We start from the raw sequence: 19,564 nt of genomic DNA, 5'->3' as shown, positions 1-19,564 counted from the left end.
ACCAAGGCTCAGGGCAGTTTCCAGCAGGAGACGCAATAACTTGAAAAGTGAATATCAAAGAAGAAATAAAAGAACTCCCTAAGCACTATCCCAGCTTAGCCTCGCTGGCTAAATGCCCACCCGGGCGGCTATAGGAGGGTCTCGCAGCGCTCCCAGAAGATGTCCAGGCTCGGGCTCTGGTGGCATCGAGGGGCTGGGAGTCACAGAGCTGAGGGATGACTGCTGGGAGCCGTCTCCCTTGTGTCTTCGCCAAGCAGATCTGGCGTATTGATCCAGGCTGCTCCGGGCAGGGAGGGAGGACTCCCATTGCCCTAGGCCCTGTGCCAGCCTCGCTCCCGTGCAGCGGTAAGCAGCAGGCTGGGAAGGTCTGCAGGGCAGTGAGGCACGGCGGATGCGCCCGTCTTTCCAGGCAGGCGGGTTTCACCCAAAGGGCCTTTCCTCTTCTCGGTCCGTGACCCAGCAAGCAGCCGCGCCAGGTCTGAGCGCTGCCTGAGCTAGACGTTAATAAGGCCAGATGTGCAAAGCCCTTTGACTTTGGAGAAGCTCCTGTGCTCTCTGGGGCAGGTGCCTTGCTTCTGCATGCCTTGCCCACGCAAAGCCAGGCCTTGTGGCCCCCCAGGTCCTCTCTCCTCCTTGGGAAGCAGTGGGCTGAGCCCCACAGCACAGAGACATGCATGGAAACGTGCTGCAAGAAGAGACGGCCGCCCTGAGCCCTTGGAGTCACGGAGCCGGAGCCACGCGGCACCTGTCTGAGTGCGAGAAATGAAGGGAGCTTCGCCGGCTGAAGACTGGCAGGGGAGGAGAGAGGCCAGTGGCTCCACGAAGCGCTTGCTGGATGCGCAGGCACGGGGCGCTCGTTCAAACCCGCCTCTCTGCGGGGCGAGGGAGGGTTGGCGAGGCCGCGGGGTTTGTGCGGGTGCAGTCGAGGCTGCACGCCTGAGCTCTCTAATGCAGGCTGATGGCTGCGAAAGCAGCAATGCAGACACGTCTCCTTGAGTGCCGAGCCAGCAGGCCCCCCAGGACCCCCAAGACCTACAGTCTTCCCAGCTGGAGTAAGTGCATCCCTGATTCGTGCCTCCTGAGGCTCACGCTCCACCAAAAAGCAGAGCAGATGTGCCAGCCACAAGCACAGCAACCCCTGGACTGCAGCTGGAAGGCTGCAGCCCTCCACGAGGATTGTCGGGGAAGGGCCCAGCACCCTCTCGACCTGCGGCCCCGGTGATGGGGGCCACTGCCGAAGGGATAGCAGTTGCAGGACTCAGCCCAGGAACGTCTTGGCATCTCCAGGCCCTGCTCCAGCAGCTGGGAGATGCCAGAGCCCAACATCCCCGTGTGCGACTTCAAAAAACTTTAAATGAAGGGGACTGCAGAGGAGAAGGGAAGTTCCCAGCCCTTCTGGGCAGTGTTCATGGTTTAACAGTTACAAGCTGAGGTGCCACGTCTTCAGGCTCTAGGAACAACGGCCAAAGAAAAGGCTTTGCTCCTCTCTGGAAAGCATCGGAGTTTTCCAGCTCAGCCCAAGAACATCAAATGCAGCGGAGAGGGCTCTTGATGTCAGCCACGCCACGGGGAATGGCTGTCAGAGCGAGACAGCTACCGACTAATGCAGGTTCAGGCGTCTGCTGGCTGCTCCGAGCATCTTGCACGGACAAAGGGAAGAGCTGGGAGAGATCTCTGGGACTGCTGGGGCCAGTGATCCCACATCCTCGCCTCGTCCCAAACCGGAGAGCAGAGAGGAGGGGAAGGCTGAGAAATAAGCCTGTTCATCAAGAGCTTTGGTGCATCAGAGCCTGGCCCGTTCTCAGAGAGCTCAGCCGCCATGTAGGGACCTAAATGCAGTTCTTGGGAAGACCTCTTAGGTGCAGGACGCTTCAACAAGTCTGGCCTTTTGCCTTCTGGGGGAGGTTCACAGCAGTTTTTTCATTTCCCAGAGTTTACCAGTCATTCAGATTGACCCATCAGCCCTGGTGCATATGGAAGCACCCCCCTTCCCTGCGCCTGAGTCTTCAGAGATGCACTGCCCCGAAGCTGCGTGCCTCCCGACGGGGGGATCATCTGCTCGGGAGTAACTCCAGACCATCAAATGCCAGCTCTCCCAACCTCCTTGTTGCAAAGGAACTCGCACCACACCAGAATCCCGGTCTGCATTGGAAGCGCATGGGTGGCTTTGCAAGAGCAGACGATCGCATGCTGATGCTGAGCATAGCTGGGCAAGGGGCTGGTGGGTGCTGTCCTTCTGTGCCGCTGCTGTGTGCAATGTCCTGTGCAAATCTGCCCACCCAGGTTCAAGAAAAGCAAAGCCGAAGTGTGGCAAGTGCAGAGGACGTGATGGGGCAGAGAAGCCTGATCTACCAGGGGAGGCTGAAACAGCTTGGCTTGCTTAGCCTAGCAAAACAGAGCCTGGGAGGGCATATGCTGCGCTCTCTCAGTTCACCAGGGAGAGGAAGGCTCGGCAGGGAGTGGAGCTATTTCAGCTGGAGGACGAGGCTGGCACAGAGCGAGGTGGCTGTGAACTGGCCATGAATACACTGAGGCTGGAAATAAGAAGAGCGTTTCTAACCGCCCAGGCAGGGAGCTGGAGAACAGCCTGCGTGTGGGAGCAGCAGCAGCACCGCTTTCCCGGGGAAGCGTCCTAGGCGCGGTCGCATGGTGATGGGCTGAGCCTGCCTCGGGGTAGGACTGGGGGAGCTAATAGGGGTCCCTTTGGCCTTGCATTCCTGTGAACGAGAAACCCCAATCAGGGGCAGGCAGACTGGCAGGAGCTGTGGGAGATGGAGTCCAAGGAGGCCTGGATTTGCCTTCGTGGATGTTGCTGCCTTTTCCTAGGGTCTCAGGCACGAGCACAAACCACTGGAGAAAGCGGAACAACAGGCACGAGGCGGCACGTCCTGGGTGCACCTGGTTCCCCGCCTGGGTTGGTGCTGCTTGCTGCTGCTGCAGCCCCCAGCGCTCATCCCGCAGAGGGAACTCCCCGGACACAAGGAAGGGCCTCCAGCTAGGTCAGAGCTGTGGCCGCGGGCTGTTTCCCCGTCCGTGGACCGTGCAGATGGGATTACCTGCAATCCCTGCTTTCCAAGCGCTTTGTCGGAGCTCAGCATGGACCCCGTGTCTCGTGCACGGCAGAGCTTCCGGCCGGGGCAGGGTCACCGCCAGCCGCGGTTTGGGAGCCTGGCTAGATGTACGTCTTGCTGGGGTCGTTTGACCCCAGTACTCTTTCCAGCCAGGGCAGGGGGTCGGACTTGATGATCTGCTCAGGTCCCTTCTGACCCTAGAAACTATGAAACTGTGAGCCCAGCTGAGAGGGGGGCCCTGAGCCGCAGACCTCCCTGCTGGGGGCTGGGACAGGCTGCCCCACACCGTGCTCCTACAGCCCAAGGGTCCAGCGGGTCTCGGCCCGGCTCCCAAAGGTGCCTCGCTCAGTCCAAGCCCTGCACTGCTCCAGCTGGCCCGGGGGCAGGGGGCAGGAAGGAAAGGCCCCTTCCCCCGCCCCAAATGTGCTGCGGCTCCAACTCGCATCCGCTGGGGCACTCAGCCCAGCACCTTTCACCAGCCTGACATTAGCAGGGAAATCAAACCGGCCCGGGCTGTGGGGCTGCCCTTTGCGGCCTCACTGTCACGTCTTTGTGCTCAGCCCCATGAGCCGGGTGGGCGCAGGGGGTGTGCAGCGGGGCGGGGGTGCACCTGCGTGCGAGGCCTGCAGCGTGCGGCGGCAGGGAGGGCTGGGGCTGCTGAGTGATGGGGGCCGAGCTGTCGTCCGCTGGCAGAGGAGCACGACGGACGCTGCCCTGAAATGTCACAGCCTGCGGCTCAGAGCACCAGGCACACTGCTCCGCGTTCAATCCTCGGCCTCCTTTCCTCGCTTCCAGCCCTGGGCGCTTGCACCCAGCTCTGGCAATGCCGTGCTGCCCACACAGACGTGCCGGTACCCGTGGCTCGGGTGAAGCATGATCCAGCTGTGCATCTCGCTGTGCCAGTCCGGACCAGCCGCAGCAAGATGCCGCTTTGCCGTCCATCTCCACACTGCGCTGGCTTTGGCAGAGCCTGTTGGCTCAGAGCCGGCAAGGGGTAGGCAGGGAGATAGCCCCCAGGCAGAGCACTGGACCCTGCAGGCATTTGCAGCTCCCCACAGCTGAAGAGGACCAGCGCTGAGAGCCCAACTCCTGGACAGCTTCTTGCCCATGCACTGCCAGGCACGGGTCCATGCCGGGGGGCTGACACATGTGCAAAAGGGGGCACGAGTACAGGAGAGGCAGGCTGTGTCTTGCAGCCGTCAGCGCTTTGGCCGGCCCTCCGGGCACTGTGCCAGCGCAGCGGGACCGGCAGGATGGAGGGGATGCACCTGCGCCTTGTCAGCAGATGCCGAAAGCTGGGGGCCCGTTGCCACATGACTCCCGGTGTCTGTTACAGGTGCCCAATTAGCAGCTTGCCAGAGGTGGGGGAACCAGTCAGGCAGCCTCCTGCCCTCTCTGGGGAAACAACGGCTCTATTCACGGTGAGACTCGGCCGCCTGCATTGTCTGGGCCCGTCCATCACGTGTGCGTGTGTGCCTGCGTCTGCACCAGGAAAGCCAAGCTATTTAACAGGCGGGCACCCAGGCAAGCGGCCCCCATCAAGGCAGCCCCCAAGAGCTTTGCCAGCATGGTAAGGGGTTGCAGGCGTGAGCTTGGTGCTGCCTTGCTACGTGCTTGGGGATGGTCTTTAGGACTGGCAGCCTGCCGCCCCAGAGCGGGGCAGGGTGGGGGCACAGCGAGGACCCTGGGACTGGTAGGCATGGAGCAGAGGCTGCGGGGGAGACAGGAGACTTTGGGCTGGCCTGAGAGTGTGCACATGCGTGTGCACACGTGCGTGCTCGCAGGGGAGCGGCGTTCCCCACCGGCTCCGGGACAGGCTGCGTGCCCTGCGGGTGCTGCCCGCTCGCCCAGCACCACGTAGCCTTGCTGTGCGCAGGCTCGCCCTGGGCAGACGCTGGCTGGGAGCCCCGCCGCGGGCCGCAGACCCAGCCGTTTCCCACCGCACGTCTTTTCTCACCGGGTTTTCTTTCCATATATAACCGGCAGCCAAGGCAGGTGTCCCTATGGCCCCGTGCTGTGGGGGCCGGAGGAGGCGCGTGGGCTTGTGGGGTTCATCAGCACTCAGCATAGATGCCTGCACGCGTGTGTCTTAACCTGGGACCATGTCCCAGTGTCTGGCCCGGCCCAAGAGGACCGTTCCTGGCTGCACCGGTGCTGTGCCGGGGCCCAGCAGGCTGGTGTGGGGTGGGGAGGACACATGCACACGTGTGTGTGCACGCAGCACCTTGGAGACGGCAGCCCTCTCTGCCTCCGGCCTGACCCCTTTGTTTCTCTCCCTAGAGCGTGGCCTCGCCTGCACCCCTCCCCGTGGATCAGCCCTGCCCGGGGGGCACGGGCCCCCGCTATGGGACCTGGCGAGCGGAGCTGGGAGGTAACGTGGGCAGGGCACAGCCCGCGGTGTGGTACGGCGGGGCAGGCACGGGCAGGAGCTGGGGGAGGCCGACTGCGCTGGTCCCAGGGCTGGAGCTCACGGGGCAGTGCCCACCCTGACTGAGAAGGCAGACCAGCTGCCAGCAAGACCTGAGCTGCGGGGGACGCGGTGGGGAGGGGGCGAGGCAGAGCCAAGTGCCAGCCCGTGCAGCAGTGGATGGCGAGCAGCCTGGACACGAGCCCGGGTCTCTGCCCTCTCTCCCTCTGTGTCTGAAGGTCCGTGCCGCCCGTCCCTCGAGGGCTCGTGCGCTGCCAGGAGGCTCCTGCTGCTGCTGGCGGCCGCGGGGCTGCTGGCCGGGGCGGCCGCGGGGCTGTGGCTCCTAGGTCAGTCTTCCCGCGGCTGGGCAGAGGGCGCGAGGCGGGGGTGGCCGGGGCCAGGGAGCGTGGCCGGCTCTGAGCGCATCCCTCCTGCCCTCTCTGCCTCTGCTCCCCCACCACGCGCTCGGGCTTGTCACAGCGGGTCTGCAGGTGCTGCGGGACCGCAGCTCGGTGGCATTTTTCCAGGCCGCTCGATGGGACCTGCCACCCCACCACAGACCCTGCTCTTCCTCCCACAGCGTGGCACCTGAGGCGGCCCCCGGGGGGGCAGGAGGCTCCCGCCCTGCCGGACCTGGAGGTGACTTCCAAGTGCAGGGATACGGAGGAGGACGAGCAGCCTGTCTCGGCCATGCCTGCCTTGGCCCCCCAGAGAGGTTTGGGAGCTCCACTGCCCTCTGCTCCTGCCCTCCCCGGGAGAGCACATGGGGGGGGGCTGTCAAGCATCCCCGCAGCCCCTGCTCTTAGCCCCCCATGTTTGAGCTTTGCATCCGAGCTGCCGGGTGCAGGCTGCCCAGCCCCTGCTGCAGGGGCTGGGGGCACGAGTGCTAGCCCTGCTCTGAGCCCGTGCCCCAGTCCTTGGGCTGGGGTCCCGATGGGAACAGGGGTCTTGGTCCTGGTGTCCAGAGATGGTGCTGAGCCAGCAGCGGAGCAGGCCGTGGGCTGTGGTGCCAGGCCGGTGGCTGCAATTCGCCTGCTTCCCCAGGCTGCCCAGTCTCTGCAGCGAGGGTCGCTTGGGCTCGCACCATAGCGGCGTGTGCCCGGCAAGGCCCTGCTCATCCGATGGCTTCAGTCTCTTTCAGGATCACCACAGGGACCTTCCTGCTGGAGGTGCAGGTGCCGGGCGCGCCGGGCTGGCGCTTGGCTTGTCACGACTACTGGAGCCTGGCACTGGGGACGCGGGTCTGCCGGCAGCTCGGGCACCTCCGGTGAGGAGGCGCGTCGTGGCATGGGGCTGGCTGGCCGTGGAGCGTGGCAGGGTCGGGGGACCTTTCCTCTCTACCTGAGCCACAGACAGAGCGCGTCCGCCCAGCCAGCGGGCGCCGTGCCCGTGCCGAGGAGCCCGGTGCCATGACCACGAGGCCTCTCCTGTGCCCCAGACGCTGGCTGACACCGGGGCTGCTCTCGCCGGCAGACTCACCCACCACAAAGGCGTGAACCTGACCGACGTCCAGGCTGACGCCGCGCAGGAGTTTGCCCAGATCCTGCCCAACCCTGCGAGCAACACGGAGGACGTGTGGCAGATCAGGTGGGCGCCTGGGACGTCCCAGGGAGGCAGACGGGGCAGGGGCAGCGGTGCGGGGGCTGTGTGTGATGCCCGGGCTCCCCGGGGCTGGGACAGATGCCCATCGGGAAGCATGGAAGGAAGGAGGGGGCTGGCCCTGTCCTGTGCACCCAGCTCGGGCACTGCCAGCAGCTCCACGTTGGTCCCTGGCCTGGCCCCGGGGCCTTGCAGCGCTGCGGTTGCTGACGGTGCGTTTGCCCCCATGCAGGCACGGCTGCGAGTCCGGCCGTATCGTGGCCTTGAAGTGCTCTGGTAAGTGCCCCAGGTCATCTCCCTGCCCTCGGGTCTCGGGCTCCCTGGGGGGCAGCCCCAGGCCCGGGGAGCAGCTTGGCCCGGCATGGGGAAAGTCAGCTTCCCAGTGGGCCGAGCCCGCCATCCGCGTGCCCTCTCCAAGCCATAGCCACGTGCAGGGCTGGAGCACCTCCACCTTCTGCTCCCTGCTGCTGGGACCTCTGCCCCGGGGGTCCAGGGCATCCCCCGCCCATGCTGACGGGTCTCCTGGCCGCTGGCAGAGTGCGGGGCGCGTGCCCGGGACGCACGGGTCGTCGGGGGAAGCGATGCGGCGCCAGGCCGCTGGCCCTGGCAGGTCAGCCTGCACCTGGACACCCAGCACCTCTGCGGGGGCTCCTTGGTGGCACCCGAGTGGGTCGTCACGGCCGCTCACTGTGTGCACAGGTGAGCCCGGCCTCCCCCTGCGCCCGTCTCTCCCCTCCTGCCTGCGTCGGGGTGACGGGCGGGAGTGTATCTGCTCAGTTACAGGCACCTGCCGGTCTCCCGGTGGCAAGTCTTCGCCGGGCTGGTCTCGCAGGCTGTGGGTGGGCAGGCAGTCGGGGCCGTGCCAGGGAGCATCCTCTCCCACGCCCGCTACAACGACAGCAGCCACGACTACGACATTGCGCTGGTCAAGCTGCGCACCCCCTTGCGCTTCTCGGGTGAGGGCCGGGGGGGCGTCCTGGGAGGGCGCTGGTGCTGGGGTCCGTGCAGGACCTGGCCATGGGGGTCCCGCACAGCGCACGCACCAGCCAGGCCCCGCTGGACCCACCGGCCCTGGGGCTCTTGCCCCCGGGAGGGCCCGACCCAGGCTGGCACTGCAGGAACCTCCTGGGCTGTCTCCTCAGATGCTGTCCACGCCGTGTGCCTCCCGCCGTACCACCAGGACCTCCCCGCAGGCACCGCATGCTGGATCTCTGGCTGGGGATACACCCAGCCCGGCCACGGTGAGCAGCTGTGGGGGGAGCCGGAGCAGGATTTGGCCTGTCCCAGCCCCCTAGGCCAGCTCTTCTGCCCCTCTTCACTCAGCCAGGCTTCCACCTCCCAGCCCCGTGTCTCCTTCCTGAGCCAGCCCGGCATGCTGCCCCCATGCTCTGCTCCAGCCTAGTCACCTGCCCCCCCACCCGCTCCGAGCACCGCACGTGCCCTCACCGAGGCCTCGCACACAGCGCCCCTTTCCAGCGCGCAGAGCTGGGGTCAGCTCCTGCCTTGGTTCCCCCCCTCTCCAGCGCACATTGCCCAGACCCTGAAGGAAGCCCTGGTCCCCCTGATCGGCACCAAGAAATGCAACGGGTCCTGCATGTACTCGGGTGAGCTCAGCCCCAGGATGCTGTGCGCCGGCTACTCGGACGGGAAGGTGGATGCCTGCCAGGTAAGAGCAAGGAGAGGTTCGGAGCGGCGTGCGTGCCCCTGGGGCCTTTGCCACGCGGGACATTGCCAGTGCAGGAGGAGAGCTCGATGCTGCATTGACTCCTAGATTTGAAGCGACCCACTGACCCACGCTCTGTTTGCAGGGAGACAGCGGTGGGCCCCTGGTCTGCCCGGACGACCTGGCCTGGCGCCTCGTGGGCATCGTCAGCTGGGGCACGGGCTGCGCGGAGCCCAACCACCCAGGCGTCTACACCAAGGTGGCTGAATTCCTGGACTGGATTTATCACAGCATCGAGGTGGGTGGTACTGGCTTATAGACGGGACCTCACCACCCAGCCTCATGCACGCCTACCCTGGCTCTCCCTTCCCTTAGGTACATTGCTAACAGTGGGAAATTGGGGCAGGATATTTGGGGGGTTGCAGAAACACAGCAGAGCGGGGACCTGCGCACATCACTGCATGAAGACACCCCAGCCTCCCTAGCTGTCCTGGGGTCTCCCCCAGGTGCAGCAGAGACCGACAAGCTCCCCCTTCCTCCCAGGGCTGCAGAGCGGGGTGGAGAACAGATTTCCACCAGGCTTCCAATAAAACCTAGTGTCTGCAAGCCTGGGGCCGTAGACACTGGGACCTTGCCCAAAGTCACTCCTCACAGGGCTGCAGTTTTAGCACGTGAAGGACACATGCATCAGTGTCATGCTCATACCAGTGGCAGCGTCACGGCCGGGCAGCTCGACGGCTGCGGGGAGAGCAGGGCTTTCCCATTACCGCAAGAATGGCTTATTGTGGGAAAAGGTGTCTGTGCGGGTAGCTGTGGATCCAGCAGCAACACTGGCCCTTGGGAGACACGCTGGCCCCAGGCCCAGAGCACTGAACTCAATCTGCTGTTTTCTCATTTGCTTCTGAGCAGACCTAGAAGCACTGCAAGGGGCCACCTGGAGAAGCCGACCCTGGCTGTGGAGACACGGGCCAGAAGAAGGGACCGGGGCTAAGTGACCCCCACTGCTCCGGTGACCCTCCGGCCACATGCCCCTCATGGGAGGACGCCCGTTTTGGGGGCTGACTTTGCACGCGGGATGGACAGCAAGGTGGCTGCAAGCTGTTGGCTTTGTGGGTGTGCTGCCTGCTCCGGCCTTGCCTTTCCAACTGGAGGACAGTGCAGATGCCATCGCCCCTGCGGAGAAATCCTCTGCTCGAAGCCTCCTGACTCCAGAGTTGCGCTTGGGGAGATCCCCAAAAGAGTGCATGGGCCGAGGTGATGAGCAGCAGAGCCTGGAAGTGCCTCTGGGAGCTGGAGTCAGACCGACCCATGACATGCCCTGCGCACACAGCCCCCAGCGCCTGGTTTTCTCCCTGCCTTGCTGCCTCCCTCGCTCAGCCCTGCTCCATGGACTGGGGGTGCCCTCGGGGCTGAGGGCAGCAGAAGAGCAAGGCGGGGTGTGTTGTTGCATGCAAAGTGAGGAATAAAGATGGGGAAGTACGTGGCTTTGTTTTTAAAATGCAGGATCCAAGAGACCCCGAGCAGGGAGGCCGTGTTCAGCCTCCGGCACCTGCTGGAGCCCGGAGCTCTGCCCTCACATGCAGCTGCGGGAAGGGGTTTGCAACCCAGACATGCAACCCAGCCGCAGGGCCCCTTCCCTGCACGCAGGGCCTGGCAGGCCGTGGGAGCGAGCAGCCACGTCTGCTTCCAGCAGCTACCCAAGTTTCCCAAGCGCTTTGGGGAGGCTGAGGCACAGATTACCCTTCCCTGCAGAGCTGCAGCAGATGGGTCGCAGGCCAAAGCCTGCACCCTGTGTCAGGGCGGAGGGCTGCGGGGGGGGCATGCGCTGGGGTCAGGGTGGGTACGGGCCGTGGGGCCTGCACCCGGGGCGCCCCACGTGGCCCGGCTCGCGGCAGCACTTGGCCAGGACCCGCGGGACGTGGCTGGGCTTCCCCAGCGCCTCGCAGCATCTGGCCTCAGCCGAACCCCAGCACAAGGAGTTGACAGCCTGTTGGGGGGCTGGGGGTGTCCAGAATAGGGGAGGGGGTGGAACAAGTGGGATTACTGGGTTTATAAATGGGGCAGGGCTGTCAGGGGCATGCTGCAGGGGGGGTGTCAGGATGTTACTGGGTGAGCCAGAGTCTCGGGGGGGGGGGCACGTCACAGGCATTACGGGGGGGTGGGGTGCCACGGGTGTCCTCGCGAAGTGCACTGGGCAAGTCAGGGCTTTTGAGAATCCTCCGAATTTTCCGGGGGGGGGGGTGCAGGGGGCGGGGCGGGGTTGTGTCGGAGCCTTTGAGAATCCTCTGAATTTTGCTGGTGGGGGTGTCAGAAGCACACCCCTGCCACACCCCCGCCACACCCCCCAGCAAAATGCGGAGGCATCTCAAAAGCCCCGTCATGCCCCCGACCCGCCCCCAGCACACCCCCGCCACACCCCTGACACCCCCCCGCCACACAACCCCAGCAAAATTCGGAGGCTTCTCAAAAGCCCCCTCACGCCCCCGCCCCGCCCCAAGCACAACACCCCCCAGCAAAATTCGGAGGCGTCTCAAAAGCCCCGTCAAAGCACACCCCCGCCACACAACCCCAGCAAAATTCGGAGGCTTCTCAAAAGCCCCGTCACGCCCCGACCCACCCCAACACACCCCCGCCACACCCCCGCCACACCCCCCAGCAAAATTCGGAGGCTTCTCAAAAGCCCCCTCACGCCCCCACCCCGCCCCAAGCACACCCCCGCCACACCCCTGCCACACCCCCGCCACACCCCCCAGCAAAATTCGGAGGCGTCTCAAAAGCCCCGTCACACCCCCGCCCCGCCCCAAGCACACCCCCGCCACACCCCCCAGCAAAATTGGAGGCTTCTCAAAAGCCCCGTCACGCCCCCGCCCCGCCCCAAGCACGCCCCCGCCACACCCCTGACACCCCCGCCACACCCCCCAGCAAAATTTGGAGGCTTCTCAAAAGCCCCGTCACGCCCCGACCCGCCCCAACACACCCCCGCCACACCCCCGCCACACCCCCCAGCAAAATTCGGAGGCTTCTCAAAAGCCCCCTCAAGCAACTGCAGCTCAGCCAAACCCATTAAATAAGCGAATAAATAAGGCAGCCAGAGACAGGGCCCAGAGCTCCCTTGTGCCCTGCTCCCTTGCACATGTCATGCCCCTCCCAGCTCCCCATTCCCGCTCCCACCCTCCCAGGCAGGCAGTGGGGACCTGTGGCCCCAAACCAGGCATATTGCCGATGCCCAGAGCCCCTCGTGCAACCTCAAATCTGCACGTCCTCCCGTGACGCCACTGGGAGGTTGCTTCAAGGCCTCCGTTTCGGCAACACTTGGGTTCAGAGGCCACCGGATCGCCCAGCCCCGAGGACATATGCCCAGCCCCGAGGACTCACTCAACTCACATCTCGATCCTTTTGGAAACTGAGACAAATTCAGTCTCTTGTCACAGCCCTGCTGCTTAGTCAGGATGACTTGAGTGTGGTTTCTTGGAAGGCATTCACCAAAAATGAGCCTGCCCAAGTGAGATCATTGTGAGGAGGGCTGGTGAGTGTGTCCTTTTCTTGAGGAAGTCAGTGAATTTCATGTGTGAACATGACACCCTGCCTACTAATGAGATCAATGCATTAAAGTGTCCCTGTAGAGAACCAGTTAATTGGGTGCACTAGAGAGGTCACGAATGACTTGCAGCTATACCCAGGGGCCTGACTAAAGGAGTTACACTCGAAACAAGTGTGTGGTAACTCCTCTGTCCCTTTTTTTGGCTTTCTGCTGTGGGTTTGAGCAGGGAGGGATGTGCCTTGCTATGTAATCTGCAAAGCTAAAGGTGTGCGTGCACGTAGGACAAAGTATTAAAAAGGGATGGATAGGCCCTATGAAAGGATTTTACCCCTCCTGACATGGGGTTTCGACAGCAGAGCTCAACACAGCTATTTGCAGGACCGAGCAAGGAGTATACAGTCTGTTTTGGAAAGGCTCTGAGCTATATAGGTCTGAGCTGACTGCCTGTGGGCTTTCCTAGATGAGAGGGATCTGGCCGAAGCTGCTGCCAGCAACGGCCCTGAGGAGTCTGAAAATGAAGAAGATGGCTATGACATCCCTTTGCCCATCGCCCTTGCACGTCGCACACTGTCTGACATCTCCAATGCCACGTCTGCCTTCAGCCGGATGTCTCTGGATGGGGATCCTGCAGTCTTTGAGATTTGCTCCAGTTCATGCCGTCTGGGGAGGGAGCTCTTATTCTCTCAACTGTATAAAAGGATTTTATATCTAAGCCCTTTGTTTTCCTTTGATGGTTGAGGAGCCGGGCCGCCTCGTGGTGGGTGAGGCAGCTCCAGAGAATGCTCTGCCTCTAGAGCCCTCTTTGTCTTAACACTTTGGACACGCGGTGCTCCAGAAGCCTTTGTCACGCTGACCACTTGCTTCCTGGTCCCAGGCTGCACAGCTGCCTCTTCCCAACCGGCAGCTTGGGCATTTGTACTCTGAGCCTCCCCTGGAACTGTTGCATTAGCACCAGGTGTTAATGCAGGGGGGAAAGAACCACCCTGGTGTGGGGAGCAGAACCGAATGGGTTCTTTGGATAACTAGGTTCAGCCTTGTGCTTGCTTCATGCATAGCCTCAGCCAGCAATGTATGGCAGCCAGCAGTGCTGAGGGGTGGGCCAGTGTGGCCAGGTGTCTGCAGAGGCTTTCCCAATGTCAGAAGGGCAGTGAGAAGCATGCCAGTACCACTGCCGCCTTGTCGCGAGGCCGCAGGTGAATGCAGGAGCTTGTCCCCTCTCCACAGTAACATGCACCTGTTTTTCCTTCCAGGTTTCTCTGATGGCACTCAGGTTCCAGAGCGGCCACCGAAGCCTTTGCCACGGAGGATAAACTCCGAACGGAAGGCTGGGAGCTGCCAGCCAGGGCCTAGCACCCCCCCTCAGCTCTCCAGTGAGATCGAGAACCTTATGAGCCAAGGATACTCATATCAGGACATTCAGAAAGCACTGGTCATTGCACATAACAATATCGAAATGGCCAAGAATATTCTCCGGGAGTTCGTCTCCATCTCCTCCCCTGCACACGTGGCCACATAGCACATCCCCTCCATGCCTACAGCTTGTGTGGACCAACTGCCTGGGCAGCCTGTAGCCCAGCTGCGCTCACAAGGGGGAAGGGGGTTCCTTTACGGGCTTCCTGCTGGACTCAGCCTTGCCTCTGAAGCGAAGCAGTTAACAGGTTTATGTGGTTCCAGATTTCAAAGCAGTGGAGTGAAACGGAGCAGATTGGTGTTTTATACAGTGTGTGTCTTGGCATCCTTTTTGGAGTCCTTCCCCTGCCTCTTGTGCGAGAGTACAGATTTGTTTCCCAGGGCGCTGGTAGACGCAGGGGTCACGACAAGTGATTCTGGAGCTGGTGCCCGGGGGCAGGGCAGTGCTTTGTGCTGTGAATTCTAGCGGAGTGCTCTGAAAGCATCTCCGGGTTGCTGTGGTGTGTCCTGTGGCTCATGGTACTAGATTTGGATCTGTTCACTGCTGTGTGTTTGGCTCAGGCTTTCTAGAGCAGTCAGTAGGTGGCCTTCTGCTGGGAATAAATAGGAGAGCTTGGAAGAAACCGCTGCATTTCTTCCATTTACTGTGGCGTTCCCCCCCCAGGCCCAGAACAGTGCTTATTGCTCACAATAGAAATCCTCTTTAACCTGGATACTGTGCAACTAGCTGCAGCCAGGCATCTTTACCTGCTTAGCGCTGGGAGTTGAACTTCTCCCAGTCTCTCTCTCCTGCTGCTGGCAGGGGCTGGCTGCACCGGATTCCAGGGAGTCGGATCCGTTGAACTTTGTGTGCACGTTTCTCGGGGCTGGGGAGGGGCAGCGCTCTGCCTGCTGCTTATCCTTTTAACCCCGAGCATTTCTGCTGAAACACTTAGACTTGATCGCAGCTGGGCTGGACTCGCACACCCCCCGGTTGCTCCCGCACACCCTTGCATATGGGAACGTTGCATCTGGTAAACAGCGTTTTATTGCTCTTAACTGCATGGTGGCTGTAGCAGACTAGTGCTCTTCACACACATTCCATCCTCTCCTTCCGAGAGCTCCTGTGCGAGCCAGGCATCCGTGTGCCTGGGTGTTCGTGGGCTTGGCACTTGTGTTCCTCAGCACCTTCTCCGCTTTGCAGTACAAACGTGATGGGTCTCTGCACGGCTGTCTGTCCCCCACAACATAGGGGCCCTCTCTCTTTGCTACACCAAGGCGTTGCCTGAGCTTGTCAGGCAGATGATGCAGGGAAATGGGGCATTTACACAAGAATCAAATGGGACTTTAAATGTCAGCATTAAACTATCGTTTGTGGACAAACCTGACTTGCTTCTTATCCAGCTTAATCCCTTTCACAGCATGTGTTTCTGATGTACAGTAAGTAATTGGTCCCTTCAGAGACTCGCAGGATTCAGCCCTGCTAAGCTGACAAATGAACTTCTTGCAGCCTGGGGTCAGCGGACATGAGCCTTTCAGGTCTTGCTTGCATCGGCTGGTTCTCTGATGTCCTGTGCCGGAGTAGCAGTTGCCGTAAAGTGAAGTACTGTGGTTTGAAGTAACCTGAAGATGGTGTGAGGCTGCTTTGTGCAGTTCAGCCATTTTGCAGACTCGGTTACCCGGTTCCTCATCTTAGATCAGAGCGTTAGCTTGATCCAGAGAGAATTCAGAGCATGAGCAAATGGTCCAGAGGAGGACATGGCACTTGATGTGGAACAAGTTTTTTCCAAACCTGCAGCCTGGTTCTGGTTGCTGCCGCATGGGATCCAGGTAGTATGACCCAACTTCCACATGCCTCACGCATAGTCGGGGTAGAGTCGAGCCCTGCTAGAGGAGAGGGGTGGTTGAAGTGAATGCCCCCATGCTCCACGAAGCAAGCTCTTTCTCCTGCTCCTGCAGCCGGGCCTGTGACAGTGGCCAAGTCCTGCCAGCGTGGCATGGAGTGCTGGGACTCCAGTCCGTTGCCAGCCCTGGTCAGCACATCTTCCAGAGCCTTGCAAGAGGAGAAGCCAGCACAAGGGCAGCTCTGCTTACTCTCAGTACATCCGCAGGATGCAGTAGCAGTTGTGACCCTGACCCAGCAGTTCCTCGCATCTGAGAATCGGTTCCTGCTCTATGCTTTTCCAGAGCGTGCTGGAGGCCCCACTGCTAGCCATCACCCCTCTTTAACACCCCCTCTCTGCATCTTTCTTGAAGGCTGCAGCTAGCTGTGGGTTGCTTTGGGAGCCAGGGTGCTTCTCACCTTCTCTGCACAGTCTGCAGGGGTGTACGGGCAGCAGGGCTGGATTTCCCCCAGGGCGCTGGGGCTGCTGCCGTGGGAGTTCAGTAAAGAGCTTCAGTCATTGTCCTGCTGCAGAGCGGGTGCTCCGGGCAACCGCTTCCTGTTCTTTCCTGCCAGCCCTTTCCCCCAGGCTCCTCCGGTTGCCCGTTACATGCCCAAACTTTTCAGGGTTCAGACACAGAGGCTCGCAGCCTGCGGGGTCATTCCAAGCGGTGAAGAGCGCAGTTTTGTGGCGCGTGTCTCTCCGACTTGCCTTCCCCGCGTGTGCCCTTCCTTGTCCACTGGACTGTATCTTAAGCTGATTTGGGAGACACAAGTGGCTTTTCCTCCTTGAAGATGTGAATGTCTGTTACTGTCGGCACGCGTAGCTCGGCCACAGCAGGGCACCCCAAGGTCACGTGCTGTGGATGAACTGAGCCCTTCGCAGTGTTCCCCTTGCTGCTTTCCTTGGGGTGGCCTGATGATCCCCCCTCCCCTCCGCCCCCAGTGTCTTTATTCGAAGAGGTTAACTTGATTTCACTTCTTACAGAAAAAAAAGCCAAATGTCTCGTGCCTTTCTGAAGGGGGATGCTGCATCTCTAGGCTGGCTCCCTGGACTAGCCTGGCTGCTGAGCTGCTTTGGAAGTGAGCAGGAGAGAGAGAGGGGGCAGTTGTCACTTCAAGGATGACACTGTGTTTTGTAGCATTTCAACTGTGGAGGTTTTCCTACCTTATCTCTGTTACTAACAGTGACTTGTCTGGACTGGTGCTGTAACACGCTCGCTGTGACGACGGTAGAATTGTAACACAGGATTCGTTGTGCTTTTAACAAAACCAAGCAGAGTTCTGGTCATAAAAATGCTGTTTGTCCCCCACCTCCCACCCCAGGACGCGAAGGAGGCCAAACACCCCGTACAGGCCGAGAGGGACGCTACAGGCCTGGGACCCGGGCCTTTCTCTGAGACTTGCCAAGCAGCTGCACGAACTGGCAGTCCCAGCCCCTTCCAGCCGCCCGGGTGCATTCATCGCCACTCCCACCGCCTGGCAGTCCAGAGCCAGAAGGAGACCCTGGAGGTAGCTGTTCCCTCTGCGGGTGTGCCGGCCTGCTGACCTGCCCTTGTCTTGTTCCTCTGCCGTGCCACAGATCTAAAGCAGTACGCATCCCGGGCTTCTCTGCTGGCTTTGGTGAGCTTGCTTCCTTTGTAGACGCAGCTTTCTCTGCCGGTCCCTAGCTGCAGCCTCCACTCCAGGGGTGCTGCAGAGCTGTGGGGAACCGCGGGCTTTCTGGAGTAGGCCTGTCCAGTGGTTGGAGCTAAGCTGGGGATGGAGTCGTTCCTGCACACGTGCGTTCAGCCGGGTCAGGGAAATGCGGTTCCCATGGCGTTTCTTCCTCAGTGGGCCCCAGTGGCAAATTGGAAGGGGAATTAAGGAAACTTATTTTTAAACTTCCTAATATAAACCCGCTGGGGAGACTGTGGTGGGGGAGGAACAGCAGCTTTATTTCTCTTGAATGATGAAAACCAATTTGTATGATATCAGTGTTAAAATGTTGAGATTTTCACAAACTATTTTAAAAAAAGGAAAGTATAATAGTGTCATTAATATAAAAGAATTATATTAGCAGTATTTAATCCTCGCAAACCTGTAAAGAATAAGGAAAACAGAAGGTAAATGTTCTTACAGAGAGTAGCTGAGCTTTAAGATTCATTTGGGTTAAAGTCTTCGTTTTGGTTTTTTTTGTTTGGTTGGTTGGTTTTTTGAGTTTTTTTTTGCAAAGGCTTTGTTAATGTTTAGAGGTTATACTAATGTTATTTATTAATTTGTGTCATTCCCATACGCAGCCACTAAGGACCTCTTTTGTTTCCGATTCATGCATCTGTGTCGGTCAGAAAACCAAGACAAAGTTTTATTTTTCAATAAATTTCCTTTGTTGTAGCAGACCTGTGGCATCGTGCTGCTGGCGTGGCCATTGCCCCAGGAGCGCCTGCTTTGTATCGGGCATGTGCTGAGGGAGAGCAAAGGGGCTGTCAGGGCTCTTTGTGAGCATAGAAATCATAGGGAAGGGACCTCCAGCAGTCACACCTGGTGCAACCCCTTGCCTGAGGTAGCACCATCTCCAAACCATCCCATGCAAATCCACAATCTTCCATCAACACATCACACCCGAACCTGCTACAGGTAAAGCAGGAGGACTACAGCCGTGAGTGTCCTGCTGCTGTAAAAGGTTGTTAAATATGCGCTAAAGAGGTCCCCAGTGTTTCACTGCAGCTGGCTCTGAGGAGCTCTCTGCACTGGAGTAATCATGCTGCTGTCATGCTCTTTGGGACAGGGGTGATTTTTTCCCCCCACATAATTATTCCTGTGGCATAAACCCCTGTGTGGATGAGGATACAAGGGGCTGGAAGAGGTGGTGTTGCAGGCGGATCTGCCTTCAGCCTACGGCCACGTGTGGTCGTGATCCCAGGAGGGTCAAAAAGAAAAGCTCGTTGAGGTGCTGAGTGGCCTCCTGGCACAGCATTGTGACCCCTCTCCAAGGACAGCAGGCCCCGGGGTGCCGGTCTGGGTTTTGCCCAGTGGCCGCCTGGCTCATGGCTCTTTGCCTTTTGAGGGCCCCAGAGGCAGCTCCGCAGCTCAACCTTAGTCTGAACCAAGCCCCAGGAGAGGGTATTTGGGCAGGCGGTCTTTCCTGAGTGGGTCCCCACATGTCTGTACTGTGCAGGAGGCAGCTGTTCGGCTCCCAGAGGGCAGCCCGGGGCCGCTGCTGCGCCCCAAGCCCAGGTCTCACCAAGAGCCTGGGAGCAGGGGTCGTGGGTCCCGATTCCCTTGTGGCTGGAGGCCTCTAAGCCCCCGCTTCCCTGCACCCCCTCGGCTGGGGTGGCGCAGGAGCTGGGACCCCGCAGCGGTCCCTGCTGAGCAGCCAGAGAGGGCTGGTCCCCGCACCCCAGGGGGACATGCTGCATGGCTTTGCTCTCTCCAGGCAGCTCCCGCGGCCAGAAACAAAGGCGGACTTCCCGACCTCAAGCCCAGCGTTTCCAGACTCAAGCACGGGTGGCTGGAACAAGTGCTCTCCGGCATTGCAGACATGATGGTGCTTGGCCCGCAGTGGCTGGGCAAGCGCCGCTGGAGAAAGCGAGAGCGAAAGCCGAGTGAAACCCACAGGCCCTGCCCAAAAGAATGAGGCCTGGGCCAAGAGGCGGGCTGGGGCCTTCCTGGGGCTCCCTTCCTTCCAGTGCAGCAGTGTGTGGGTCAAGGGGCCCAGAAGTCAGGGCCTCAGCCAGCCAGGCCCTGTGGTGCAGGGTGCTGGGCCTGCCCGTGCAGGTGCGCAGCTCCTGGGTTCGGGTCCCAGCCTCTCCCTGTTTTGCAGGGAGGCTCCGTCCTCTTTCTGTGGCGGGGCCCACGGCAGCAACTTCTCTCAGCCCTCCCTGGTACTCCCGTGGTAGGGGTGCTACCTTAGGTGGCAAAGGTTGGGAGTTCAAGTCCCAGCCTGGCTAAAGCCCTCTGGCCCCTCGCTCCTCAGTGAGTCCCTGGTGTGTGTGTGAGAGTGAGGGGGGAAGTTCTGGGCATGTGCCCCCTG

At 60.9% G+C, this 19,564-nt stretch overlaps 1 protein-coding gene across 1 annotated transcript; it reads left to right on the top strand.

The window, feature by feature from the left end:
- The first annotated feature begins 4,507 nt into the window (after nt 1–4,507).
- TMPRSS5 (transmembrane serine protease 5) lies at nt 4,508–10,213 on the top strand. The gene is made up of 13 exons (XM_090027134.1): nt 4,508–4,641; nt 5,352–5,442; nt 5,718–5,825; nt 6,059–6,193; nt 6,610–6,745; nt 6,952–7,065; nt 7,310–7,353; nt 7,614–7,776; nt 7,855–8,033; nt 8,220–8,318; nt 8,601–8,743; nt 8,886–9,038; nt 9,650–10,213. Exons 1-13 carry the CDS (start codon nt 4,639–4,641, stop codon nt 9,653–9,655), a joined length of 1,374 nt encoding a protein of 457 aa, XP_089883260.1. The 5' UTR covers nt 4,508–4,638; the 3' UTR covers nt 9,656–10,213.
- Nucleotides 10,214–19,564: the final 9,351 nt, after the last annotated feature.

Source organism: Crocodylus siamensis, chromosome 14 (assembly GCF_052110815.1).
Source record: "Crocodylus siamensis isolate JL-2025a chromosome 14, ASM5211081v1, whole genome shotgun sequence".
Taxonomy (NCBI): domain Eukaryota; kingdom Metazoa; phylum Chordata; order Crocodylia; family Crocodylidae; genus Crocodylus; species Crocodylus siamensis.
Note: the sequence above shows the minus strand (reverse complement) of the source record. Positions and strands in the feature narration are given on the sequence as shown.

Excerpts from the sequence above, each read along its gene's own strand:
- TMPRSS5 (XM_090027134.1), top strand. Across the intron at positions 6,194-6,609 it reads TGCCTTGGCCCCCCAGAGAG|TCTCTTTCAGGATCACCACA; the intron begins GTTTGGGAGCTC and ends CGATGGCTTCAG. Across the intron at positions 8,744-8,885 it reads GGAAGGTGGATGCCTGCCAG|GGAGACAGCGGTGGGCCCCT; the intron begins GTAAGAGCAAGG and ends CTCTGTTTGCAG.